General features: G+C 41.5%; 1 protein-coding gene across 1 annotated transcript in view; it reads right to left on the minus strand.

Moving 5' to 3' along the window:
• The window catches only part of ccdc180 (coiled-coil domain containing 180), a 76,771-nt gene that overhangs the window by 16,544 nt on the left and 32,902 nt on the right, over nt 1-27,325 (minus strand). The window contains exons 21-32 of the mRNA XM_033048661.1: nt 25,166-25,389; nt 21,588-21,763; nt 20,775-20,955; nt 20,467-20,613; nt 17,556-17,700; nt 14,806-14,922; nt 12,615-12,713; nt 11,879-11,965; nt 7,352-7,530; nt 6,142-6,209; nt 3,751-3,841; nt 2,140-2,214 (exon numbers count right to left, since the gene is read on the minus strand). Coding sequence (XP_032904552.1) covers nt 2,140-2,214; nt 3,751-3,841; nt 6,142-6,209; nt 7,352-7,530; nt 11,879-11,965; nt 12,615-12,713; nt 14,806-14,922; nt 17,556-17,700; nt 20,467-20,613; nt 20,775-20,955; nt 21,588-21,763; nt 25,166-25,389 — 1,589 coding nt within the window. The remainder of the gene's footprint in view (nt 1-2,139; nt 2,215-3,750; nt 3,842-6,141; nt 6,210-7,351; nt 7,531-11,878; nt 11,966-12,614; nt 12,714-14,805; nt 14,923-17,555; nt 17,701-20,466; nt 20,614-20,774; nt 20,956-21,587; nt 21,764-25,165; nt 25,390-27,325) is intronic.

Here is a 27,325-nt window from a genome sequence, read left to right on the forward strand (position 1 = left end):
TCCTCTGAGAGGGTGCACATCAGATTATTTTTGGCGGTGATTTTTAGTGATGATAGGGCAGAAGGGCACCTCTAAAAACTTAAATGTCATTATTTTGTTTTCCAGCCACGTGACACATGTTTATTAATCGTGCATTCCGGCACCTTTTTGTGTACAATGAAAGCACTGATTTTTGGATCAATTTATAGAGGCAGTAGCAGTATTCCTTTTTATAAATTCCTCTGCATTCTCCTGCAATGGGGGCTAGTTTCCTCCACATCATTGGGCCATATTTGTCTGAGTGCAGGTAATTCCATCATAACTTCAAAACTGGATGTTGCAGCTTTCGATCAGTCTGCTGCGGGGCATCAGCAGTGTGATATCAGACAGCAGGAAACATAAAACGCAACGTTTGCACTCCACCAGCACATCAGATTCGCCACTCAGGCTCAGGGATTTGCAGCAATGGCTACCGTGCCACATGTCCGGTCACTCTCTGGGTTAAATACAAGCAAGTAATATTCATCAGCAGTTAAGGCCATCAGTTCCATCAACGTGCAGCCACTGGCAGAACTTTGTCAGGTCAGTGGTCATTCTACAATCCCATCAGTCTGAAGAAGGGACTCGACCTGAAACATCACCCATTCCTTCTCTCCAGAGACGCTGCCTGTCCCGCTGAGTTACTCCAGCATTTTGTGTCTATCTACAATACCACAGTATCTGCTCATCCCAGCGGCAGGATGGCCACCGAGAGATAGGCTCCCTCCACATGCATCTTATCACATGTAAACATCCCAGCCACACAGGTGGTTGAACACAGGAACATGAGCAACTATGGTCGGTACACGAGAGACTGCAGATGCTGCAATCTTGAGCAAAGCACAAAGTGCTGGAGATACTCAACACGTCCGGCAGCATCAGTGGAGGGAATGGACAGATGATGCGTTGGGCCTGGACCCTTCTTCAGACTGATTCTTCATATGACAGTGATTCAGGTGGCTGTACTTTTGTGGGTGGGGAGGGGGGGGGGGGGGGGGGGGAGAAGGCAGACATGATAGTAAAAAATGATATATGGGAGGTTTCCCTCATCATGATCGAGTATCATAAACATGGCACTTAACATCCACCGAGTGACGGCAATTCAAACCATTCAGGTAATATTTATATAGATTTAGTAGTTACTAAATTACATCTCACACCAAAGTACTAAATATAATAAAGGTGATTCATTTTAATGGCTAAAAAGGTATTTGATTTTCAATTTATATTCACCCAAACCCATCACACAAACCAACCTCCCTTCTATTGACTCCATTTATACCTCACACTGACTCAGCAAGGCCAGCAGCATATTCAAGGACGTATCACACCCTGGCCAATTCTTCTTCTCCCCTCTCCCATCAGCCAAAAGGCGTAGAAGTGTGAAAATGCACACCACCATTCAGGGACAGAATTTTTCCCCAGCTGTTATCAGGCAACTAAAACATCCTACCACAACCAGAGAGCAGTGCTGAACTTCCAGCTACCTCAAAAGTGAGCCTCGGATTATCCTTGATTGGACTTTGCTGGCTTCACCTTGCACTAAATGTTATTCCCTTATCATGTATCTATACACTGTAAATGGCTGTAATCATGTATTGTCTTTCTACTGTTTTGATAGCACGCAACAAAAGCGTTTCACTGCACCTCGGTACACGTAACAATAAACCAAACTGAACTATAAGGTTTTTCGTTGACAAAGGTATTCTTGGGTGACTATTCCCACCACATCCTCCAACAGAGCAGGTGGCAGTCTGCTGTTGCTCATGCTGATCCTCGTGATTGTCTGGCTGCTTAGTTGAATGTGTGAGAGCCTAGCTGCTGACTGCTGGGGCTTGGCTGTTGCCAAGACTGCCACATGTAACTGGCATCAGGCTAATATCGTGTGAATGTGTTAAAAAGGTGAGACATGCTGAAATTCTCAAGAAAGTGTTTAAAAACGCCTTGGCACTCACTGAGAGCACCCTCCTGAGCTGATGTTGTTGCTATGATTACAGAAGCTATACTTACTTTGCAAACGTTCACCAATGGAGGAAGGCTCATTTTAATGATCTCTTACAAACGCAAGGACACACTTGCCAAGAGTCATCAGAAAAGTAATTGAACTGAGAATCTACTTACTCAGATGGTTCTGCAGTTTCACCAAAAACTTGATACTTTGGATCAAAGCGGTTTGGCTTAGTATATTTAGTTGCACTAGAAAGATAAAAATGCTCATTTAAGTTTGTATGTATCACATACTATGTCTCTGAAGAAGATCATTTGGCCCACTGAGTCTGTGCTGGCTCCCAGCAGAGCAATTCTGTCAGTCCCGTTCCCCCTTTATTTCCCCGTAGCCTACTCTCTCTCACATGGCTGTCAATGCCCCACGGACTATCTTGCCAGCCACTGACACTAACGATAATGCACCGTAGCTACTTAACCTACCTGTATGCCTATGGCATGTGGAAGGAAACTGGAGCATGCAGGGGAAACCCATGGGGTGACAGAGAGAACATGCAAGCTCCAACCCAGGTCCGTGGAGCTGTGAGCTAGCAGCACTAACTGCTGCACTGCTGCTGAAAGTGAAGCTGACTGACTCCATGAATATTACGAAATGCATAACACCGCCAAAGAATAAAATATAATACAAGCCCAATAATAACTAAATCATCTGTTTTTACAGAGATGATCAGGAGCTGATCAAGGGATAAATAGTGGCAAGGGTTAGTTGAAAGTTTCTTTGAAACTTTATTTTCAACGTGTTTAATGAGTTGATGAACAAAATCATCTGTTTACATTTTTTTTTTAAAAGCAAACCTTGTGGGCCAGTATGAAGGAAGCTATTGCATGGGGTAGTTGTAGTGAGACATGTTTAAATGTGATGCTGCAGAAACCTTATGCACTCAAGCCTTAGTCAGAAGTATCCATCCCACATGCCACTGATGCGCTCATTTACACACCATGGCTTAGCAGAGGTTCCATCAATGGTGCTGAACTAAGCTCAACTCGTTTTACTGATTCTCCATGGAGCTGCTGGAATCACAGCAGTTTATAGACTACTGCAGCAACAATTAGCGGAACATTAAAATGTGGTCATTGTTCATTTTCTCTCAATGCTTTCTTTCATTGGTTTAAAAATGCACAAGACGGGGAACAAGATTAGTAGTTTACTGGGTGTGGTAACTGTAGGTGGGCAGAGGTGCAGAGTGGTGATGAGAGTTATACAGGGAAACTTGCAGGAATACATGTAGAGTGGAGTTGGCCTGAAACTGAGCAGACTTGGGTTTGTAAGGCACGGTAGTATCTTGATACTTCCCCTGGGATCCACATGGTACAAAGATTTTTCTTGTACAAGTCGTCTGTCCCCAGTGTTTTCAGCAAAGCTAACTAATGCTCAGGGGGATAAATTAGTTTGTTCTGGTGCTGCGCTGCAGAGAATTGGGCTTTATCAGGTCTCAGAAGGGATGTGCCCGGTTCCAATTGCAGGAATAGGGACAGGATATTTCAAGTGAGGCATGAGGACACCTTCTGAAGAAACTCTTTAATGCTAGGACAAACGTGAAGGGAAAGAAAGTGCATTTACTACAGCATTCAAGCCCTACCCAGGTCCTCCCCTGAACCTGAATTTATTGGTTCTGTTCAAATCCAGATGAATGAATGAACAGATTCATAAAAAATAAACCACGCTCACATAAAAACCCTGGAAATTAACTCTGTAAAAAGTAATAATAGTCTTAAACATGAACAGACCTGGGTGGTGACGAGACGTTCCTTTGTCCTCTAGACGATGCAATATTGGAGCGCCCATGTATGGAGCCAGAAAAAAAAGATACTTGAGATCCTGTTAAAGTGGATGAAAAACAGTGTGATATTTTATGGAGCTGCAGTTAGTGTTTCACATACTTCTAATATTTTTGGCAGTGTTATTTGTTATTCTACAGATAGAAAAACAAAATTTCAAAAATCTTTAATGGCGCAGTGGCGAAATGTGTAAGCTTCGTTTGATGTGGGGCTGAGCTGGTGAACTGCTGAATCAAAAAGATGCAAGTTCGATTAGAGCCACAAGAACCAGCAGATACTATGATCCTGATGAAACCACAGAGTGTATGGGGAACTCAGCGGGTCAGGCAGCATCTGTGATTCAACTCTCTATCCACAATGACAAGGACATTACTGTAATTGATCTTAATGTTCCTGAAGAAAATTCATCCAGGGCTTCCATTTGCAATCACAATTTAGTGACTTGTGGCTATTTCGGCGAGACCAAGCTGAAGTTGTGCAGCAATGGGTTTGACAGTAAGGGTAAGAGTCTGGTAGCTACTGCAGAAGGGTCAGTTGAGTGAAATAGTGGAAGTTGCCAGTACCCTGAAAATTGCTCTCCCAGTATCTTTTGCGAAGAGAGAGGATATGGGAAGAAAATGTAAAAATAAGCAAATTATGTTCGAAAAATCAAAGCGATCAACCACAAACTGTGTCCTGATTGACACTTTCATGTACTGTTGACTGCAGTTGAGGATGTTCAGTTAAAATCCCACAGCAAAAAACACCTGCAAAATAAATTGGTCTTGAAAATCGAACCTATTTATAAGTTTAAATTATTTAATGGTAAGGTTCGTGCTGTGGAATTGATACCGTGTAATTCACGTGTATTTCCCTATTGTTAACTCATACGGTATCAGCTTATGAATGAATGAATGAATGAATGAATAGGTTTATTGGCCAAGTAGTCACATACAAGGAATTTGCCTCGGTGCTCTGCCCACAAGCAACAACATGACATACAGTGAGAGTTAGTAATGACACATAAAACATTAAACAATAAATTATTGAATGAGGATGGCATTCTAATAGCCACTCAGGCAGCGACAGAAAGCAGGTTCATTTTGTTCTCCCCTACCTAAGACCAGGCATGAAGTGACCATATATGTTGCTTCAAATCATTGCTATTTGAAATTACAGATGGCAGCATCTCAATTTTTGTATTTTTCAGCAACTAAAAAGGAACGAGGAATAAATTGACACTGTTATTTGAGGTGATGAGAAGATGCAAATGATTCAGTTTTGAAGTTTAGTTTAGTTTATTATCACATGTATCGAGGTACAGTGAAAAGCTTTTGGGTTTCAGCAACTAAGTTACAGAGAAAGGTTGAACAAGTTAGGGCTTTATTCTTTGGAGCGCAGAAGGTTAAGGGGGGACTTGATAGAGGTCTTTAAAATGATGAGAGGGATAGACAGAGTTGACGTGGATAAGCTTTTCCCACTGAGAGTAGGGAAGATTCAAACAAGGGGACATGACTTGAGAATTAAGGGACAGAAGTTTAGGGGTATCATGAGGGGGAACTTCTTTACTCAGAGAGTGGTGGCTGTGTGGAATGAGCTTCCAGTGAAGGTGGTGGAGGCAGGTTCGTTTTATCATTTAAAAATAAATTGGATAGTTATATGGACGGGAAAGGAATGGAGGGTTATGGTCTGAACGCAGGTATATGGGACTAGGGGAGAATACATGTTCGGCACGGACTAGAAGGGTCGAGATGGCCTGTTTCCGTGCTGTAATTGTTATATGGTTATATGGTTACGTGCTAACCAGTCAGTGGAAAGGCAATACATGATTACAATTGAGCCATCCACAGTGTACAGATTCAAGAAATAACATGAATAACATGTAGTGCAAGATTAAGTCCAGGAAAGTCCGATCAAAGATAGTCGGGGGTCTCCAATGAAGTAGGTAGCGGCTCAGGGTTGCTCTCTAGTTGTTGGTAGGATGGTTCAGTTGCCTGATAATAGCTGGGAAGAAACTGTCCCTGAATCTGGAAGTGTGCATTTTCACTTTTATACTTCTTGCCTGATGATAGAGGGGAGAAGAGGGAGTGGCCGGGGTTGCGACTCGTCCTTGATGATGCTGCTGGCCTGGCTGAGGCAGCGTGAGGTGTAAATGGAGTCAATGAAAGGGAGGTTGGTTTGTGTGAGGGTCTGAGCTGTGTCCACAATTCTCTACAATTTCTCGCGGTCTTGCATGGAGCTGTTCCCAAACCATGCTGTGATGAGTCCCGATAAAATGCTTTCCACGGCGCATCTCCCTGCAAAAGAGGAATTTCATTGTGCCTAAGTACAAGTGACAATAAAGTACCATTGAATCCTTACCTACAACTTTAGCTTGTTCATTACTGTCCTCATTCACGGTATCGGATACGACCTCGGACTTATGAGATCTGCAGATTAAATTTTTCAATACAATACAGAATTATCATATATTCAATGGAGATCACATCAGTTTCAGTGTACCTGTGCCAGCATGAATGAGCCACTTTTCCTTCCCTTCTTACTGCTTTGGACACTACATTCAATATCCTTGAACGTATAATTATTTTTTCTCCAAATTTCACAAGCGGTGAGAAGAGTCTCCAGCCAGCATGGCTGCCATGATGAAAGCTGACCCATGTGCCAGGCATAGCGCATAAATGACTTTGCAGCTGCACGCTCAGCTTGTGGCTGCCACCCGTCAACGCACATCAGAATTGTACAGTACAGAAACAGTACCTTTTGACCCACAGGTTTTAAGTTGGATTTTTTATAGTGAGTTCTTGCCAAATTGTTTGAAAACACATGATTTAGCATCAGGGCAAAATATAACATCAGTTTAGTTCACCTGAAGTGGGTGAAATCCAATTTATGATGCTTACATTTTTCCAGATCATTGTACACCCTCCCCTTACATTCGACATCCCAAAATGTACGGCACGGTGGCGCAGCAGTGAAGTTGCTGCATTACTGTGTTTGCAGCGCTGTAGATCCGGGTTCGATCCTGACTACGGGTGCTGTATGTACGGAGTTTGTACGTTCTCCCCGTGACCGCGTGGGTTTTCTCGGTGATCTTCGGTTTCCTCCCACACTCCAAAGACGTACCGGCTTGTAGGATAATTGGCTTGGTATATGTGTAAATTGTCCCTAGTGTGTGTAGGATAGTGTTAATGTGCGGGGATCACTAGTCAGTGCGGACTCGGTTTCCGTGCTGTATCTCTAAAACGAAAAACTAACACTAAACCTCACACTTGCTCAGGTTAAACATTTTTGTTGCCCATTTCTGTTGTTGGTCTGTATCACACTGTATACTTTGGCAGCCCTCCTCAATGTTCCATGTTGTGTAGGTTGTCATCAGCATTACGCTGTGTAATGTTGTTCAAAGGTTTAGTGCACAGACATATCCAGCATTCTACATTTACTTGAGAGGATTCACATTCACAATACGGATTGGGTAGTAGTACCTTTCAGGCATTCTGCTCTACCATCTAGTATAAGTGTCAGTGAAATAGCCTGCTTGTGTCAGGGAAATGATGAAACCTTTTTCACTTACATCTGTAATTCTTTGATGACGCCAACAGCCACATCTTCAACGGCATTTCTTCCTTTTCTCATGGGATTAAACAAATTCTCATTCACATGGAAGCTTACTTTACTCTCTTTTTTCAGAAAATCAATACGAGTAGCTGTAGCAATTGACCCCTGGAGGGGGACATCTATTAAAACTGGATCCTACAAAAAAAGGGAAAAAAATGAAAATAAGCTAATGCCCCTGTCCCACTTAGGAAACCTGAACGGAAACCTCTGGAGACTTTGCGCCCCGCCCAAGGTTTCCGTGCGGTTCCCGGAGGTTTTTTGTCAGTCTCCCTACCTGCTTCCACTACCTGCAACCTCCGGCAACCACCTGCAACCTCCGGGAACCGCACGGAAACCTTGGGTGGGGCGCAAAGTCTCCAGAGGTTTCCGTTCAGGTTTCCTAAGTGGGACAGGGGCATTAGGGTTTAAACAGTTTAGTTAACTAATGATTGATAGTGAAATTATTTGGACACACAGGTTCATTAATTATATTTTAGAACAGTACAGCACAAGAACAGGCCCTTTTGCCCACAATGTCCAGGCACCTACCTCTTCTGTGTACAAAACCTACCCTACATGTGTGTCAGGGGTTATGGGGGGAGGCAGGAGAATGGGGTTAGGAGGGAGAGATAGATCAGCCATGATTGAATAGCGGAATAGACTTGATGGAGCGAATGGCCTAATTCTGCTCCTTTCACTTATGAATGTATGAACACATCACCTTTAAACTTTTGCCCTCTCACCTATGCCCTCTACTCTTTTGACATTTCCACCTTGGCGGAAAAAGGTTGTGACGGCCAACCCTTCCTATGTCTCTCATAATTTTATATATTTCTATCAGGTCTCCCCTCAGCCTCTGACTGTTCCAGAGAATTCAATCCAAGTTTGTCCAACCTCTTCTTATATCTACTATCTTCTAATCCAGGGAGCATTCTGGTAAACCTCTTCTGCATCCGCTCCAAAGCCGCCACATCCTTCATAAAATGGGGCGACCAGAACTGTACACAATACTGCTAATGCGGCCCAACCATAGTCTTATAAAGCTGCATCATGCCTTCTTGACTCTTGATGCCCTGTGGCAAACATACCATACACCTTCTTTACCACTCTATCTACTCACATTGCCACTTTCGGGAAGCTATAGACGCGGACCCCAAGATCCTTTGTACATCACTGGGTAAGGGTCTTGCCATTAACTGTATACATGTCCCTTATATTTGACCTCCCAAAGTACTTCACCATGAGAACCATTGTGTATTTATCAAAGCTCAATGCAAGAAGCCATCTTTATAAACCTGGCACAGATGTAACATCACAGCCCACTTGCCGTTGGTGCTGATCTTGCTCTTGTTTTATTACGGGAAAATGATAAACATAATAACCTCTGCACCAAGTGTTGCCACATGTATATTTTTACAATGGCCTCAGGGGGTTGGAAGGAACCATGGCTGAATAGGATCTCGGCTCAAGGTAGTCTCCAATATGTGCTGCTATTTATGTCAGTTGTAAAAGATTCTTTGTTTGAAGGTGATTACATAATTTCAATAAACGAATAAAGAATAAAGATGCGGGCTGAAGTGCACAGTCCAGTTTATTTGTTAAATATCTCTTATTTGCTGTGCACAATGGGCCATGTCCCAGGACGGGTAATGAGTGATATTCCTCACTGAGCCAGTACTCAGATTTAACAAGGTGCCACCAACAAAAAATCAACAGGCAGCAGCAATTTACTCACGAGAAGACCAAGGGTAAGCAGGAAAATAATTGAAACAAAAGTGCACCGTGGGTAAGAAAGAAATGAAACAATCAGGATGCAGAAGAACAATTTTGAAAATCAATAATAAACTCATACTTCTGCATAGGTACTTTAAGGTACTTTTATGAATTCGTAAAGCTGAGATTGCCTCACTTCCTGCGCTCATTCAATACAACTTCACAGTAAAACATCAGTGCACATCAGCACATGATTTTTCCACAACAGCCATTTAGATAAATGTACATATTTTCACATGTACTCACACTGCGCTGTTCTAGGTCCTGCTGATAATGATTGCAATCAGCGTTGAGTAGTGTTCAATCATGCAGCCTTTTTTACCAAGACCACATTTTGTGCTTTAAATGCATGCAGCATGGAAACAGGCCCTTCAGCCCTTCATTGTCCATGCCGATCAAGATGCTCCATCTAAGGTAATCCCATTTGCCTGGGTTTGCCCCATGACTCTCCAAATATTTTCTATCCATGTATCTGCCCATGTGTCTTTAAATGCTGTTACTGTCCCCGTCTCAATGACTTCCTCATCAGTTCATTCCATATATCTACCACCCTCTTTGAGAAAAAGATGCCTCTCAGGTTCCTATTACATCTTTCCCCTCTCATCTTAAACCTATGCCTTCCTGTTCTTGATTGACCTACCCTGGGTAAAATACCCCGTGTATTCATTCTCCTCCTGAGTTCATTCACCTATATAGCAAGTTTAGCCCTCGGCCTTCTGCATTCCATGGAATAAAGTCCTAACTTGCCGAGCTTCTCCCTATAGTTCAGGCCATCAGGTCCTGGCAACATCCTTATAATTCTTCTCTGGACTTTTTCCAGCTTAAATGACATATTTCAAAGCCTCACCAACATCTTGTACAACTGCAACATATCGCATTACAGACGCCCACTCTTGGATTTTCTGTTTTATATTTTTTCCTTGGATCAAACCAGTGATTTTAGATTTTTGCTGAAGGGAAACCCTGCAAAGTACTGATCAAGCAAGTACTCTCACAACTGGCACAGCCCTCAAATCCACTGCAAATAAATAATCTGTGAAGGTAATAGGATATTCAGAGGCTTCCTTGAAAATATTGTCACATTCTCAGAAACCAGAATACAATGTTAGCCAGCCAACAGCAAACACTGTCACTGCTGTTACTGTAACCACACAGCAAAAGAAATGCTCTGGCAACAACAAGCAGAAAAGATCAGAATATTTTTTTTTTGGGGCACCAAGCCAGTGGCACATGAAACATATGAACAGTGATTGGCAGGGAATTCTGACGTCTTGTACAAAGCACTGTATACATTTTCCATCTGACCCAAACAAGTCATGTGAGGGGGAAAAACTAGCTGGGAAATTTCTCATCCAGTAGATGATCAAAACCAGTCTTGGAGATCACCCTGGCCCTGATTACTGTATTACAGTCCCGGCCTTTGATTTAGAGTGATTTCTAAGGTAGTCAAAAATGCTGGAGAAACTCAGCGGGTGAGGCAGCATCTATGGAGCGAAGGAAATAGGCAACGTTTCGGGTCGAGACCCTTCTTCAGACAAATCAGCTCAAAATCAAAGGCCAAGCTCTTTTCTGAATAAATGGAACCAGCTGGCATTTGAGCTTGCAGACTGTTCCAATATTGTCCAGAACAGGGCAATTCTTCCTGACATCAAAGTTAGATCATCTTAAATGCGTGAGCATGTGGCCCCTGATGTTTGGAAACTCTTACTGAGAGGAACATTTATAGTTACCATTGAATCCTTCACTGAAGTAGATTATGTTTCTTAATCTATTAGACTATATCAAATAACTCTTTTATTTGTTATTGAGAAACACTGAAAAATTTATATATTTTTATGCAAACATAAATGCTGTTAACAAAAACATCCCTTTTGTTGCGCGATGATTTATAACCGTGATATCTTTTCACAGGCATTCATTTAACTATAAAGCATCTCTGAATATTCTCAGGTCAGGAAAGGCATCAAACAAACATTTCAAGCAAGTTCTTCTCTCAATATTTACAGGACTTACAGAGCTATGGTCTTGGGCACCTTAATCTAGTACTCATCCAACGATGAGTGCCATTGGTGGGTGGATGGAGTTAAGCTATTATTCAACCATGATCTATTTTAATAGCAGTATATGGTGTCTGAGTGAATGACATGCTCTTGTTCCTCTCACAATCAAGGTTCTTCGCCTCATTATATCTGACTTCCAGTGCTATGATTGAAAGATACAGCATGGAACCGGGCATTTGAATGCACCGAGTCCATGTCGACCACCTATCACCTGTTCACAGTAGTTCTATGTCATCCTACTTTTGTATTAATTTGAAGGGGTAACATACAGAGGCCAATTAACCTACAAACACGCATGTCTATGGGATGTGGGAAGAACTGGAGCACCTGGAGGAAACCCACGGGGTCATAGGGAGAATGTGCACACTCCACACAGACAGCACCCGAGGTCAGGATTAAACTGGGTCTCAGGCTCTGTGAGGCAACAGTTCTACCAGGTGCTGTGCTGGGTCGATCTGCAATGTTTGAGGCCTTGGTCGAGTGTTGATCTCTGTACTACAGGGACGTGGAGTCCAGGTGTAGCGAGTTCATTCAGTTCCAGGAGAACGTGTGAAGGCTCAAATCCAAGACTGAACATGGGGCCACTCTGTCCTCTGCAGTTTGATGCTGAACAAAACAGGGATCGGATTTTACGATTTTTTGTTGTTGTAAAAATGCTCAATCATACTCACCATCAAACAGTTGAGATAGATGGCCAATGTCTTTGTTAGATCCCTGATAGTTTTGGCAAAGCGATATAGATCCCAAGACAACACATACTGTGAAGGGTGGGATGGAGTAAGGAGGGTAAAAATGAAGTAACAGTAATATAACATTCACAGGTTTAATCAAGATTCACTCTCCTGCCTTAGAATTCTCAGCAAGATGGTCAGATAACCTGCAAATTTCCTTTCTAAATTGTTACCTTCCTTTTCCTCTTCCTGAATCCTGTTATATTTAGCTGCTATTTACTATTGTAGCTTCTAACAGTTCTAATGTATTCCATATCTTTAAAACATGCAGTAATATTTAATCGTTTATAGAGGTTTCATCATTGTGAGTTTCTGTGCCAACCAGCAGTTGGTGGAGAGGAAGGATCCCTGCTTTGTTCAGCCTCATTGTTTTTCATTCTCCTGATTTTCCACTTGTTTAGTTTTCACTCATTTTGAAGTATCTGGATTTTCAGTGTGCTGCTAAATCTTTCAACATTTAGCAGGTGGCTAATCTTCATGACTCATTCTGGGAAAACGGTGCCAACTGCAGTATGTATGAGAACTGAATCCAACCCTGTACCGTGAAACTGTGCAGTGAACTCGTCTGAATGAGGATCCCACCTGAAACGGCGCCCATTCATTCCCTCTACAGAAGCTGCCTGGCCTGCTATGTGTTTTGCTTAAAGATGCCTTGTGTCTCCAAAATAAAACTCACTTCTTTGTCCAGGTTGGGTTTGGCGCATGCATCTATTTTCTTTTCAAGCTGCTCAAGATGGGAAGCTATACATTGGAGCTGGTGGTTACTTTTGGCGACCTGTATTATAATCAAATAAATAAAAAATAAAATAGATCATGTGTTTCACACGATAATCAAATGGTCATCAAGTTAGATTACATGATTTAATAAAACACTGATAATGCAGACTTTTAATGTTAATTACTAAAAATAAAGTCATAGGAAATGCAGACGGTATATACAGATTTCTAGCCTCAGGTTTGGTCAAGGTATTAAGTGCAATTCAAAGCAAATGTAAATAAACTCTTTTTGCTGGTTGGAGAATCTAGGACTGGAGGAGATGGCCTCAGATATAGATCAAGAATGAACTTTGGAAACAATTATACATGTTATGGGCCTGTCCCATTTAGGCAATTTTTCAGGTGACTGCTGGCGACTGACAAGAGTGGAACACACACATCACTTCCATCATCAGCCGGTTATGCAGGCGGGGGACAGGGCAAGCGGGGGGGGGGGGCGAGGGGGAGCGCTGTCTGAGTGAAATTCACACGGTGCAAAGCCAAGGTGATACAGACACACACCGCGATGAACAGGAAGATTGGCGCTGTAATTAAGATGGCTAAAGCACAGTGTATGGTTAGTCCTTTAAAAGAGGGGGGGGGGGAGAGGGGGGAGAGGGGGAGAAAGAGGGAGAAGGAGGGAGAAGGAGTGGAGACAACTTTTAAGAAGTCAGAGATACACGGCTGTGAAGCTTGGCGGACATTTAACATTACTGGTCAGTTATCCTTGGTTCTGAAAACTACGCCTTAGTAGTTTCCCAATGAGCCATTGAAATTCACCGGTCAGCACCGGCTACAACGTACAAGAACCTACAAGAAACTTCGACCTCTTGGCAACCCACTAGGACCTCCTGGCGATCCACCTACGGCACGAGAATTCTTGCTGCTCTCCATGGCGGCTTCATTCTGGTCACCACTAATTTTTCAACATGTTGAAAAATTCGCGGCGACCATCATGAGGCCGCGACTAGTTCCCAGAATGCAGGAACTCCTCACGACCATGAAGGCGACTCCCCGGCAACCACCTGCGAACATGTGGCGACCGCATAGTCTCCTGCAGTCGCCTAAAAAGCCTAGTGAAAATGTGAAATTATCTTTAGCAAATGACAATTTGTACCAGAGTTAAAATCTCAGATTATTCAATTTTTTTTCAGCCAAGGCACAAGGGTAAGGTGTAAATATGGAAAATACTGATCAGCAGATCAGACAGCATGCAGAGGAAACCAGTTTTAACTTCTCAAGTCGATGCTATTTCATCAGTACTCCATTCTCATATGTACTTTGGGATAATTATATGAATTTTATTTTCAATTGAGGCAGATTGATCAAACTATGGGATGCAGCATATCACCAATGGCAAAGCATACAGCAGAACAGTTGACTACTGGCAAGTTTTTCTAAGCTTTTTGCCAAGCTCTTTGGTTTTTACTAAGTTCTGATGAAACTGAGTTCCCCCAGCACTTTAATTTTTGCTCAAGATTCCATCACCTGAAGTTTCTTGCGTCTGTAATTTTTTATAGATTACAGCATGGTTCCAGGGTGGAAGATAGGAAATATAACTTCGCTATTTAAGAAAGTAGGAAGAGAAATATATAGAATCATTGAAAAGTTGAAAGTGGCTTCAGGTTTTTACCAGTACATACTGTACCTATTGCTAACATTGCCAATTTAATCTGCAAGGTTGGACTGACATGTACTGAGTATATGTACATGTACCAGCACCTCCAATTTAGACCAGTTAGCCTAACAAAAGCAGGAGAAAGGTTGGAAACCATTAATAAAGAAGTCATAAAAGACTCAGAATCAAAATGGATTTATGAATGAGAAGTTATCACAAATCGGCTTGAAACATTTTGAGTTTGCATCTAGCAAAATAGGTAAGGCAAATTAGGTGATGAATTGTAGGATAGTTTTCAAAAGATTTCCCCATACCAGAGGTGTCTAACACAGTGGGGCAAAGTTTTCGGGTGAGATACAAAAGAGGAGCAGAGGGAAGGATATTTTCACTCAGAGGATGGCTAGAACCTGGAACTATTAAATGAATTGATTAGTGCTTGGATTGTGTAATGTCCACACTTAACTGGGTCAGGTACTCAGAAAGCTTCTCTTACCGCACTTTTGATTCTTGCTTGAGTGTTCGTCAGAAATCGTTTAATCTTCTCAATGAAGATCAAATCGACAGTATAACGCATAAACCTGTCTTCAACCTCTTTGATCACCTCAAAAGACTTGTGCAAGAATAAACAAAAGTATCAACGTTCAACAACATGCCGTGACTCACATTTCTTTATCCATTCTTTGCAATGCCATATTAATAATTTGATTGGTGTATCGTGATTTCAATCTGCCCTTAATTTACATTTGAAGGGAGTCTGCAGTTGTTAGCAGCCTCACTTTTATCCAATCTGTGTCCGCCAGGCAATACCAGTCCTGCTATGCATTATTTGCATCAGTAACTTTTCCTTTTATTGCTGCTGTCGTATTGATTTCCCATCCCGATGAGCTAATTTTTTGGTATTGTACGTGCCAGTACATCGAACAAGCAACTCCAAAAAAAAAAATTTAAAGATTTTCAAATTGTTAGAATTTTAATTTTTATGGTCTTCCATTATAAATTATCAGTTTTTATTGTAAAAATACTATTAAGGGTTAAAAAATAAAATGTAATTCATAATTCAGGCAGTTAAGTAGCTTAAGCAACTTAGCGGCAGCGGGGACATAATTATTTGATGTACAGCAGCTAATATCTTCATGTGAACTGTTATATTAGAGGCTGTGAATAGCAATGTCATATTTTGCCATAGATAACAACTGCGAGGAATGACTTTGGGAGATTGTTTCTGACAATAACTGGACAAACTCTGACAGTAACTGGACAAATAACTGGTGGTAGAAACTTGTTAAACTTTGTGTATACTATTTTAACAATATATTAATTTTTGACAAGTTTTGATTTTATACTTCATGTTCACGTTGATACCTGGAGGATTGTATTCTATCTTGAATTTAAACATTGAAGTGGGAAATGTTGTGCCTGACATTGTACACTTCAATTGTTGAGTGTCAGTGTTCAGATCCGATTCAATATATGTGAGGTGAAAAATATGCACCATCGCACCTGGCACATCATACCCTGTAGGTAGGTGCTAACAACTCTCAGCAAGTCCAAAAAGCACCCATTATAGAATCATCGAGCAAACGTCAATTGTTGACAATAGTACTTGTTCAGACACACAAGGTAAGAGGTATTAATTCATAAGTTCATGTGATAGGAGCAGAATTAGGCCATTCGGCCCATCACGTCTACTCCACCATTCAATCATGGCTGATCTATCTTTCCCTCCTGCCTTCTCCCCATAACCTCTGACAGCTTTACTAATCAAGAATCTATCTATCGATGCCTTATGTATATTCACTGACTTGGCCTCCACAGCCTTCTGTGGCAGAATTCCACAGATTCACCACCCTCTGACTAAAGAAATTAGCTGGTGTATGGAGCTGAAATGTAGCCCAAGTGGTGTTAAATCACTATGCATTCATCTGCTGACCTTGTCAGAGCAATGGTGCTGCACATGTTGCTACCCTTGGCAGCTTGTTATGCATCGCTGCATGCACATCACCCACTTTATTTAAACAAATGCAACACTGATTGTCCTCAAATTGAGCTTTGCTGTAGTGCCTTCAGAAGAAAAATAATTCAGGCAAAATTGCTGATTGTGGTTAATAGGTTGGGTCTGATGTTGATGATGGTACTGTAATAAATGCATGCTTTTTCCCCCTCCAAATGTAAAGTCTTCTCCTTGGCTTCCCAGTGGCCATTTGGACTGTAATCTCCTATCTCACCAGGGACTAACTTTACTGAACCTTTTTCCTTCCGCCCATAATATTTAATATGTAAAAGAACATGTGATTCTGTCTGTAGTTTGTTTGGTTGTTTGTTTGTTTGTCTTTTTGCACAAAGTCCGCGAGCATTGCCGCTTTTCATTTCACTGCACATCTCGTATGTGTATGTGACGAATAAACTTGACTTGATTTAAGGACTCTACACGTAGGTTGGATCAGCTCCACACATCCACGTTCAAACCAAAGAAATGTTAGCTGGCTCTGATAAAGAATCTGGGATTGAAATCTTGAATGTTTCTCTTTCCATAGATGTTGCCCAGCCTGCTGAGTGTTTCCTATGTTCATACATCATAGGAACAGAATTAGGCCATTTGGCCCATTGAGTCTACGCCGCCATTCAATCATGGCTGATCTATTTTCCCCTGTCAACTCAATTTTCCTGCCTTCTCCCTGTCAACTTTGACACACTTATTAATCAAAAACCTGTCAATCTCTGCTTTAAAAATAATCAATGACGGCCTCCACAGCTGTCTGCGGCAAAGAATTATACAGATTCACAACCCTCTGACTAAAGAAATTCCTCCTCATCTCCTTTCTAAAAGAACAACATTTTATTCTGAGACTGTGCTCTCTGGTCCTAGACTCTCCCACTAGTAGAAACATCTTCTCCACATCTGCACTATCCAGCCAAGTATCAATGGGTCCTCCCACCCCCCCCTCCTCCCCCTCATCCTTCTAAAATATTTTCTGGATTAATTACAGATTTTCAGCATCTACAATTCTCAAATATGAGGTTGGACAAATCATTTAAATGACCATTTTTTGAAGTCAATTGCAAGCTGTAAATTATAAGAAATATTCAGGCTCTATCAAATTCAGGCTCTATCAAGTAAATGAGGTTTGTCTCCATAGAGCCAAGCCAGCTGTAGGCATATATCCTATATTAAGCTCTATCTCCTGGCCAATTATAATTTAAAATAAATGAAATGTCTTAACTTCTTTGATATTGAGTTCACACCTGTTGTATGGATAGCGACTCCATTACTTCCAGGTCGACCATAATTGTCCCTTCTATTTTGGCAATATTCGAGGCTTCCTGCTCCACATTCTGCCGGTATGTGTCAATTTCTGTTGCTGTAAAGTTGCCACCTTCTGCGAATAACCTAGAGGTTCGAGCATTACATAGTAACTGAAGCATTTAGTAGCAATAGAAAAATGATTTAAGTCCCGCAGTCCTGTGCCTTTTTGGTAGACTAATCCTAATGGACCTATTTTGTCAAGCATTGGAGAGGGATCGGAGTAGGTTTACGAAAGTGGTTCTTGGGTTGAAAGACAACTGCCACAAGAAGCTGGGATTATTTGCTTTTGGACAAAAGAAGACAGTGGAGAGATGTGATATGTTTATGTAAAGGTGAAGAGTCTAAATACCATGCATAGTGGGAGGCTGTACCCATTAGAGGGGTTGAGGGTAGAGGTCACTGGAATAAAATGAAGGGTAATGGAACTAATAATGACGATAAAAAACTATTTTTAAACGTAGTGTGTGGTTGGAATCTCGAATGAATCACCCGCAGAAGCAGTGGAGGTAAGTCCCGTTATAGTCTTGAGGAGAGAAATGAATAAATATACAGTCATAAACATTCGCAAAGATATGGGCGAAAGGTGTGGAACAAGTGAATTGCTTTTGCAGACAGCAAGCCTAGACACATTGGTCCGAATGGCCTCTTCCTGCACTGCAATTATTCTAAGATTCATTCACTCAAAGATTTTCTCATTCACTTTAAAGTACCATAAATTATTTACTTCAAACGATCTTCCTCAAACGCCTAGCTCCAGAGTTCTGTTTCACCTTCATTCTTATACCTTTTAAGCTGCTGCACTCTTACATTTCAATCTTTAGTTCAATACTGTGGGCATTTGCTCTCAACCAGTTTGTAAAATTCCCTCATCCAGTTGCTCTAAGCTTCCTGCTCTTATCTTAAACCCATGAATTAGACACTTCTGGTACGTTTCTCATTATCTACTTTTACTATCCTTCTTTATGTGTCAATCAGGTTCCATCCCCCATCAGCCTCTTCCATTCTATGGAAAGGTCACCCTGCCAATTCAGTCTCTCTTCATTACTAAAACACTCCATTCTAAGTTGCATCCTGGTGAATCTCCCTTGCCCAGTACAATCACATCCTTGCCATAGCGTGGCTGACGGGACTGCAAACAATATTCAGGCAGTGGCCGAAACAATATTTGATAAAGCTATACCATAATGTGTTTTATTCTCCTCTCTCACCAGTATCCCCAAATCCCTTCGCTGGTGGGATATTAGGCATCGGTTTATATTGTTGTTCATTCTTCTTTCTCAACCTCAAGGCTGATACTAAATAGCAGTTACCATGGCAGATAGAACACTTTATAAATACATAATGCAACAGAAGCTATACTAAAATACATAGTTGTCTGATTAGCACTTTTGACATCCTCCGGTTGTGAAAAGCTTTTTTAAAATGCAAGTCACATAGAACATGGAACAGTTTTATGCACAGGAACAGGCTCTTTGGCCCACAATGTCCATGCCACATATGATGCAAGAACAAATTAATCCCATCTGCCTGCACATACTCAATATCTCACCATCTCTTGCATACCCATGTGCCTATCTAAAAGTGCCTTAAACGTCATTATCGTATCTGCCTCCACTACCACCCCTGGCAGTACATTCAAAGGAAACCAGATAGCGATACAATGTTTGGCCCACCTTGCTCACCATTGTCGTGTGATGTAAATGAAACAGGTTTCGTTCAGATTGATGGTATATTTTACAAGTTATTGACATTTTAAACGTTATAAAAATCACTTTTCCACACCCTGCCCATCAGTTGCGTTCGACGTCACAATGAGGTCACATTGGGATCCCAAATTTCTTTTTTTTTTAAATTGCCATGTTTTTTTTTTTCGCGTGTACTTGCCTGGCCTCACAACGGGGACCCAACGGCTCCATGGGGTAAGTTTCCTTCTACTTTACAAACGCCTCCACGGGTCCTCTATTTACTTTATTAACTTTAACTTAATTTCAGCCGACAACGGCACAACTTTCAACGCGGCAGCCGTGCATGCGCAGTTTGGTGGAATATTGCGTTGGGGGAGCAGGCCCAACGGGTCCGCACTTGGTCTAGTATTTTATAAGAATATTGACCCAACTCAACCTGAATCCAATATATATAGCTGGGTACTGGTTGGTTTGTATTGGACAGCCACACTCTAGTAAACACTGCCTGAATATTGTTTGCAGAAACAATTCTTTCATAGATGGGCAGCCATCTGCAAGCTAATACAGATAAAGTGGGTTTATTTTTATTACCATTTATTAAAAACTTCACGCTCATCAGGATATTATTTTAGCAAGAGGGTGGATGTTAGTTTGTGCAGAGTGGAATAATTTTCCTTTCAAACACACAGTGCCAGCATCAAGTACCTCCAGGTCAGATATAACACAAAATTGTACATTAAATTTACTACTCTTCTGCCCCACGGAGGTTCCTCAGTTCCAGGCTCAGATCTGCAATCTTCCCTATGCAAATATACTTATCAAACCTGCCACACCAATGTATGCTACCAGGACTGAGAATGCCAACCCCATTTTACTTTTAAAGAGGAGTGAAGAAGGGACTCAACCCGAAACATCACCTATTCCTTCGCTCTATAGATGCTGCCTCACCCGCTGAATTTCTCCAGCATTTTTGTCTAGCTTTACTTTTGACAAAGTTAGCTTTCACCTCAGCAATTTTGGATAGATTTGAACCCAGCAGCCATCCTGAATCCACTAATCATTCAGCTGCAAGTGAATATTAATGATAATTTTACTCATTACACTAGGCATCTAAAGCTTAGTATTTTACACTAAAGTCAAGTTCAGTCTTTTTTCTCATTGGTACCTCAAAGATTTAATAAAATGTGCGTTATCATCTTGTAACTTTCCGAGAGATTTATCCAGCTTTTGTTGAAAGTTACGAAGTAATTTGTTGACACCGTCCATATATTTCTCCTGCTTGCTGCTAAGTGAATTTAACAGGTTGACCAGCCTAGGGTACAAAAAAAAGAGAATGAACCCTATAGAGTAATAAACAGCACATAATACCTTGCCGTGCCCTTTATAACAACCCCGTATAATGTTGAGCAGTGGATTTATGCATGAATCTATTGGAGATGATCATTGTAATTCATCTTTGGAACATACGTTTACCTATCAGATCTAGTTGCAGTTTTGAAGATCTGCTCCAGGTTGTATATGCTGTTACGAAAGTCCAAGACAGATTTGCAGTGTGTTGTTTGAATTTTAGCAAATTCCTTTTTTAGCTTTTGCATAGTTTCTTCCACGGCGTTGCAGTGGCGTTCCACTTTCTCACTGTGAAGGCGTAGTTCCGCTGTTGGACAAAACCAATGGTTAATTTCAACAAGGAAGAAATGTGTCTTTCTGCTATACCTTCAGTGTGGATTCTTGTTAAAAGCACAACTGGTACCTATCTATACTTGACAACAGCTGCAGTACATCTGATAGGGAGCAGGTTACCAATTCAGAGTGTTGACTTTATTATGAATTGCCAAAGAAACAGGGAGTAAACTAGTTGCTTGTTGCCTGGTAAGATCAAGTAGATTTTAAAGTCACTTGTACATGGCAGAACCAGCACTGGCATTCTTTATTTAATTATTGTTTGGGCAGGAGAAAAGACAATTTTTGAAGTGACATCTCAGATGAGCTCAATCCTGTATCTCACCAGCTGAGATACAGGATTCATCTGTATGAATCAGTACAGTCATCAAATAACGATGAGAAATAAATCACTGTTCTCTCCCTTTCGTCAAGAGATATTGGGGCCAATTGTTAGTTCTCTATTGCAGCTTTGGTTGTGATTAAATGAGGGATTACGCTGGAGGCTCTGTAGGCTTCTGTAGTATAATAAACCACTATTCAATGCATTGATCAACTGATTGATACATTGAGAGTACCACTTTGTTGCAGTTTATTAGATACTCTGAGATAATGCTGATACAGTACCAGCCCGAACATGGAGTACATCCATTTTTATGCGCTTTCCCCTGGGCTCATGCAAGTGAGTTCGAAGTTCCATTTCTGCTTGAAATTCTGTCTTCTTGGCCACAACAATATTATTGGCGTTTTCCAAGGCTTTGCCATACCACTCCTCTAAGTGATCAAAATAAATCAAGCGAATCCTATAAAATATAATATATTATTTTGATAAACTACCCTAATTTGACAAAAGTTATTCCTTTTTAAAGATCAAATGCTTGCCAGTAATAATCGCTGACAACGTCTGGATTGTAACTAATGATACAACATGATTCCAGTTTATGATTTAATCGAGGTGTCTGAACATGGCAAAAATACTCAGGGGATTGAAGCCACTTTTTAAATCTTCAAAATCGGATTAGGGCGGCAAAATGGCGCAGCCTTACAGCGCCAGAGACCCGGGTTCGATCCTGACCATGGATGCTATGTGTATGGAGTGTGTACATTCTCCCTTTGTCCGCATGGTTTCTCCAAGTGCTCCGGTTTCCTCCCACATTCCAAAGGTGTGCAGGTTTGTAGGGTTAATTGGCTTCTGTAAATGATCTCTGGTGTGTAGGTTCGAACTAGTGTATAGGTGATTGGTGGTTGTCGTGGACTCGGTGGGCCAAAGGGCCTATTTCCATGCTGTATCTCTATCTGAATGATCTGAATATTTCAAAACGAACTGACTTGCACAAATACAAAAAAATACTTTCAATTCACCATACAGTTGTGTTAGACCATAGATTTCCAACTATATTCCCAACATGGTGAGTTCTTGATCCAGTGGTGGTAAGGGAAAGAAAATTGAGTTAGTATTGGGTAGGCTCTTCCCAAAAGAACGGGACAATTGTATGATTACAGTGACTGAACATTTTGTTAGCAAGGACACATGAACCTGGCAGTACCAGCAATATTTATCAACAAAAGGAAGTGTTAAACGATTGAGCGTGCAAAAATATTTATGTATTTCTGATCAGATGTGAATGAAGAACTATCAGAGGTACTGTTTAATCACAAAATTGTATCAAATTAGAGCGATAGCCATACAGCATGGAAATCTTCAGCCCATGCTGACCAAGATGCCCCATCTATGCTAGGCCCACCTGTCCATATTTGGCCCATATCCCTCTAAGCCTTTCCTATCCATGTACCTGTTCCATGTATCTTTCAAAAATTGTTATAGTTCAACTACCTCCTCTGGCAGCTCATTCCATCACCCTGTGTCTGAAAAAAATTACACCACAGGTTCCTATGAAATCTTTCTCCTCTCACCTTAAACGCATGTCCTCTGATTCTTGATTCCTCTACTCTGGGTAAAAAAAACGATGTATTCACCCTATCTATCACCCTCATAATTTTATACACCCCTAGATTGCCCCTTGGCCACTTCGCCCCAAGGAAGCAATTTCTTCTCTAGCCTTCCACAGTGTCCTCAGATATATCTGATCAGGACCGGGAGATTTATCCACCTTCATACTCCATAGGGTGTCCAGCACCTTCTCTGCTGTATGATAGACTATCCCCAAAACATCTCCATTAACTATCCCAAATTCCCATGATTTCATGGTAAAAACAGAGGAGAAATCATCAGTGAGCCCATCTTGTCCATCTCCTACAGCTCCACACAGAGATGACAGCTTTAGTTTCTGAGGGGCTCTATTCTCTCTCTCTAGTTATTCTCTTTCCCTCCATGTACATATAAAATCTCTTTGGAATTTCCTTAATGTTATCTGCCAGAGCTATCCTCTGCAACCTTTTTGCCCACCTGATTTCCTTCTTAGGTGTGCTCCTCAGTTCCCGAAACTCCTCCCAGTTGCCTATACCAGTCCATGCCTTTTTCCTGAACAGACCCTCAATTTCTCTTGTCATCTTGGCTTCCTTACTGCCACGTGCCTTGATCTTTGCTCTAACAAGAACATGCATGCTCTGAACTTTTGTCATCACACCTTTAAAAGCATCCCACTTTCCAGATGTTCATTTGCCTACTCCAATCCTCTTGAACAAGCTCCTGTCTAATATCACAATTGGCCTAGCCACAATTCTGAATTTCAGCTAGTGGGCCTGCCCTGTCTTTATCCATAACTATTTAAAACCTAATAGAACTGTGGTTACTGGTCTCAAAAAAGCTCGCACATGGACACTTAAGTCACTTGGCCTTAAGAACGGATCCTGAGTGTAGAACATTGGAAAATTATCACCAATGCATCCACGATTTCTAGAGCCACTTCCTTAAGTACCCTGGGATGCAGACCATCAGGCCCTGGGGATTTATCAGCCTTCAGTCCCATCAGTCTATCCAACACCATTTCCTGCCTAATATGGATTTCCTTCAGTTCCTCCGTCATCCCAGATCCTCTGGCCACTACTATATCAGGAAGATTGTTTGTGTCCTCCTTAGTGAAGACGGACCCAAATTACCTGTTCAACTCATCTGCCATTTCCTTGTTCCCCATAATAAATTCACCTTTTTCAGTCTTCAAGGGTCCAACTTTGGTCTTAACTAATTTTTTTCCTCTTCACATACCTAAAGAAGCTTTTACTATCTTCCTTTATATTCTTGGCTAGCTTACCTTCGTACCTCATCTTTTCTCTCTGTATTGTCTTTTTAGCTATCTTCTGTTGCTCTTTAAACATTACCCAATCCTCATGCTTCCCGCTCATCTTTGCTACGTTGTACTTCTTCTCTTTTATTTTTATACTGTCCCTGGCTTCCCTTGACAGCCATGGTCGCCCCTTACTCCCCTTGGAATCTTTCTTCCTCCTAGGAATGAACTGATCCTGCACCTTCTGTATTATTCCTAGAAATACCCGCCATTGTTGTTCCACTGTCATCCCTGCTAGGGTATCTTTCCAGTCAACTTTGGCCAGCTCCTCCCTCATGGCCCCATAGTCCCCTTTATTCAACTGTAACACTTACACCTCCAATCTACCCTTCTCCCTCTCCAATTGTAGATTAAACCTGACCATATTATGGTCACTACTTCCTAATGGCTCATTAACCTCAAGTTCATTTATCAAATCCTTTTCATTACATAACACTAAATCCAGAATTACCTTCTCCCTGGTAGGCTCCAATATACAAGCTGCTCTAAGAATCCATCACAAAGGCAATCTCTAAAGTCCCTTTCTTGGGGTCCAGTACCAACCTGATTTTCCCAGTCTATCTGCATGTTGAAATCTCCCATAACAACCACAGCATCACCTTTGCTACATGCCAATTTTAACTCCTGATTCAACTTGCACCCTATGTCCAGGCTACTGTTTGGGGGCCTGTAGATGTCCCATTAGGGTATTTTTACCCGTACAACTCTTTAGTTCTATCGATACTGACTCCATAAAGGACACCTCTTGCTAGTGGGATATTCTAGTGTACAAATGAATCCATGTGTTTGCCTATAAGATATAAATACTTCAAGATCAAATTATTAAATAAGTAATGAAATGCCTTGGGATATCATCAGGAACCAAAAGCCACATTGAAAGGTCTTTCAATTTTTCCCAAATTACTTTTTAATTCAAAAGTATAACACATTTAACATAGAGATTGAAGCTTTCCCACCAACCTTCGTTTTAAATCAATAAATAGTTCTTCAGGAAGAAACGCATGCTTTGTGCTCCTCTGAAGGAATTCTGCTGCCCTGGTGCCAGCCAAATCAGAAATGATACTTATTTGCAATTTCGCCTTTTTTTTACATCGTGCTGAATAGTTGTTCCCTCTGGAAGTAGTGAAATACTCATACAGAGTAAGCATAGACTTTCTGCTCCCAGATAATACTTGAGAATCAGCCTAGAACAAAAAATAAATTTCCTGTTGCACTGGATGTAGAATATATAAACAGTCATGGTACATTGGCCTTCATCGATCAGGGCATGGAGTATAGAAATTGGGACATTCTGTTACAGTTGTACAAGACATTGGTGAGGTGCCCAGTTTTGATCACTCTGCTATAGGGAGGACGTCATTGAACTGGAGGAGTGCAAAGGAGAATGACAAGGATGTTGCCAGGGCTCAGGGGCCTGAGCTACAGGGAGATTGGGCAGGCAGGGAATGGACAGATAACATGTAGAGTCAGGACTTTCATAGATGTGTAGGAAGGAACTGCAGATGCTGGCTTCAATCAAAGATAGACACAAAATGCTGGAGTAACTCAGCGGTACAAGGAATGCGTGACGTTTTGGGTCAAGACCCTTCTTCAGACGAGTCAGGGGAAAGAGAAACGAGAGATATAAATGGTGATGTAGACAGGTATGGAACATTAATTTTATATTTTCATTTGTTCATTACCTTCATTTGTTCTATATCTCTCTACATCACCATCTATATCTCGTTTGCCTTTCCCCTGACTCAAGTCTGAAGAAGGGTCTCGACCTGAAATGTAACCCATTCCTTCTCTCCAGAGATGCTGCCTGTCCCGCTGAGTTACTCTTTCATAGGCGCTGCCTAACCTGCTGAATTCCTCCAGCTTTTTGTATTTTGCTCAAGATTCCATTATCAGCATTTTCTTGGGTTTCTGAACTTAGCCATAGCTCTGTCTTCAAATTGCATAGTCTAGTCCAATAATCAAACCTATTTAATGTCTGGAAGGAAAGCTCCATTCTAATTTTCCAAGATTTATTAATCAGAACTTCAGACTGTAACTTCCTGATTTTCTATAGATTATTGAGCAAGTCTTGTAAATTCGCCAAGGTCGAAAATCTTACAATTTAAACCTATGCTTATGGCCTCAACAAACAGCACACACTCCCTCACTCCCAACAAGTCTATTATGCCATAAATGTTGGTGGAGTTCCTCTTATTTCACCATCCTGACTTCAATGCATGTATTGCAGAAACCCTGTTCACGCATGCAAATTTGGTTCTTGTCATATATGTAGCAAAATTACCCAGATGGGAAAGCAGACTTTGGCCTGTATCCCTCTGCATAACTTGAGTATAACTGCTCAACTATTGGTCTGAAGGAGGGTCCCAACCCAAAATGTACAATCAGTTTTATTCGTCACATTGCACATAAAGTGCAAGTGAAATGAATTTGCCAGCAGCGGTACAATGATAAAGAACACACTAAAGCACACCAAAAATTCAACACAAACATCCACCACAGCATTCATCACTGTGGTGGAAGGCACAAAATTTGGCCAGTCCTCCTCCATTTTCCCCCGTGGTCGGGACCTCAACCCTCCGCAGCTGCTGCTGCGGGCGTCCAGATGTACAGACAGGTAAAAGTCCAGGTAAGTCCAGAATCGGCTCTTCCCCACCGGAGACCGCGGCTTCAGGTTGGTGTAGGCCGCAGGCCGGCGGTCGAAGATTTAAAGTCTGCGCCGCGCCGCAGCCAGAAGCACCGCGTGTTGTCTGTCCATTCCCTCCACAGATGCTGCCTAACCCGCTGAGTTCCTCCAGCACTTTGGTGTTTCACTCAAGATTCCAGCATCTGCAGATTCCAGTGTTTGCATAACATGTTACAAAGGTTCTTATTCACTAGCTGGAGAAAGATATTGCTTGGGCAGCAAACTTGCTTAGTCACGAAAAATGTACAATTGAGGTGAAATTAATTACATAAATGAAATTGTGGATGGCAGGAAACCTAAAACAAGATTGAAAAGAAATGGACAAGAAAAGAAAAGAAAAGTCAGACGTTACCAAGACAGACATAAAATGCTGGAGTAACTCAGTGGGACAGGCAGCATCTCTGGAGAGAAGGAATGGGTGACGTTTTGGGTTGAGA

Source organism: Amblyraja radiata, chromosome 32, assembly GCF_010909765.2.
Source record: "Amblyraja radiata isolate CabotCenter1 chromosome 32, sAmbRad1.1.pri, whole genome shotgun sequence".
Classification (NCBI taxonomy): domain Eukaryota; kingdom Metazoa; phylum Chordata; class Chondrichthyes; order Rajiformes; family Rajidae; genus Amblyraja; species Amblyraja radiata.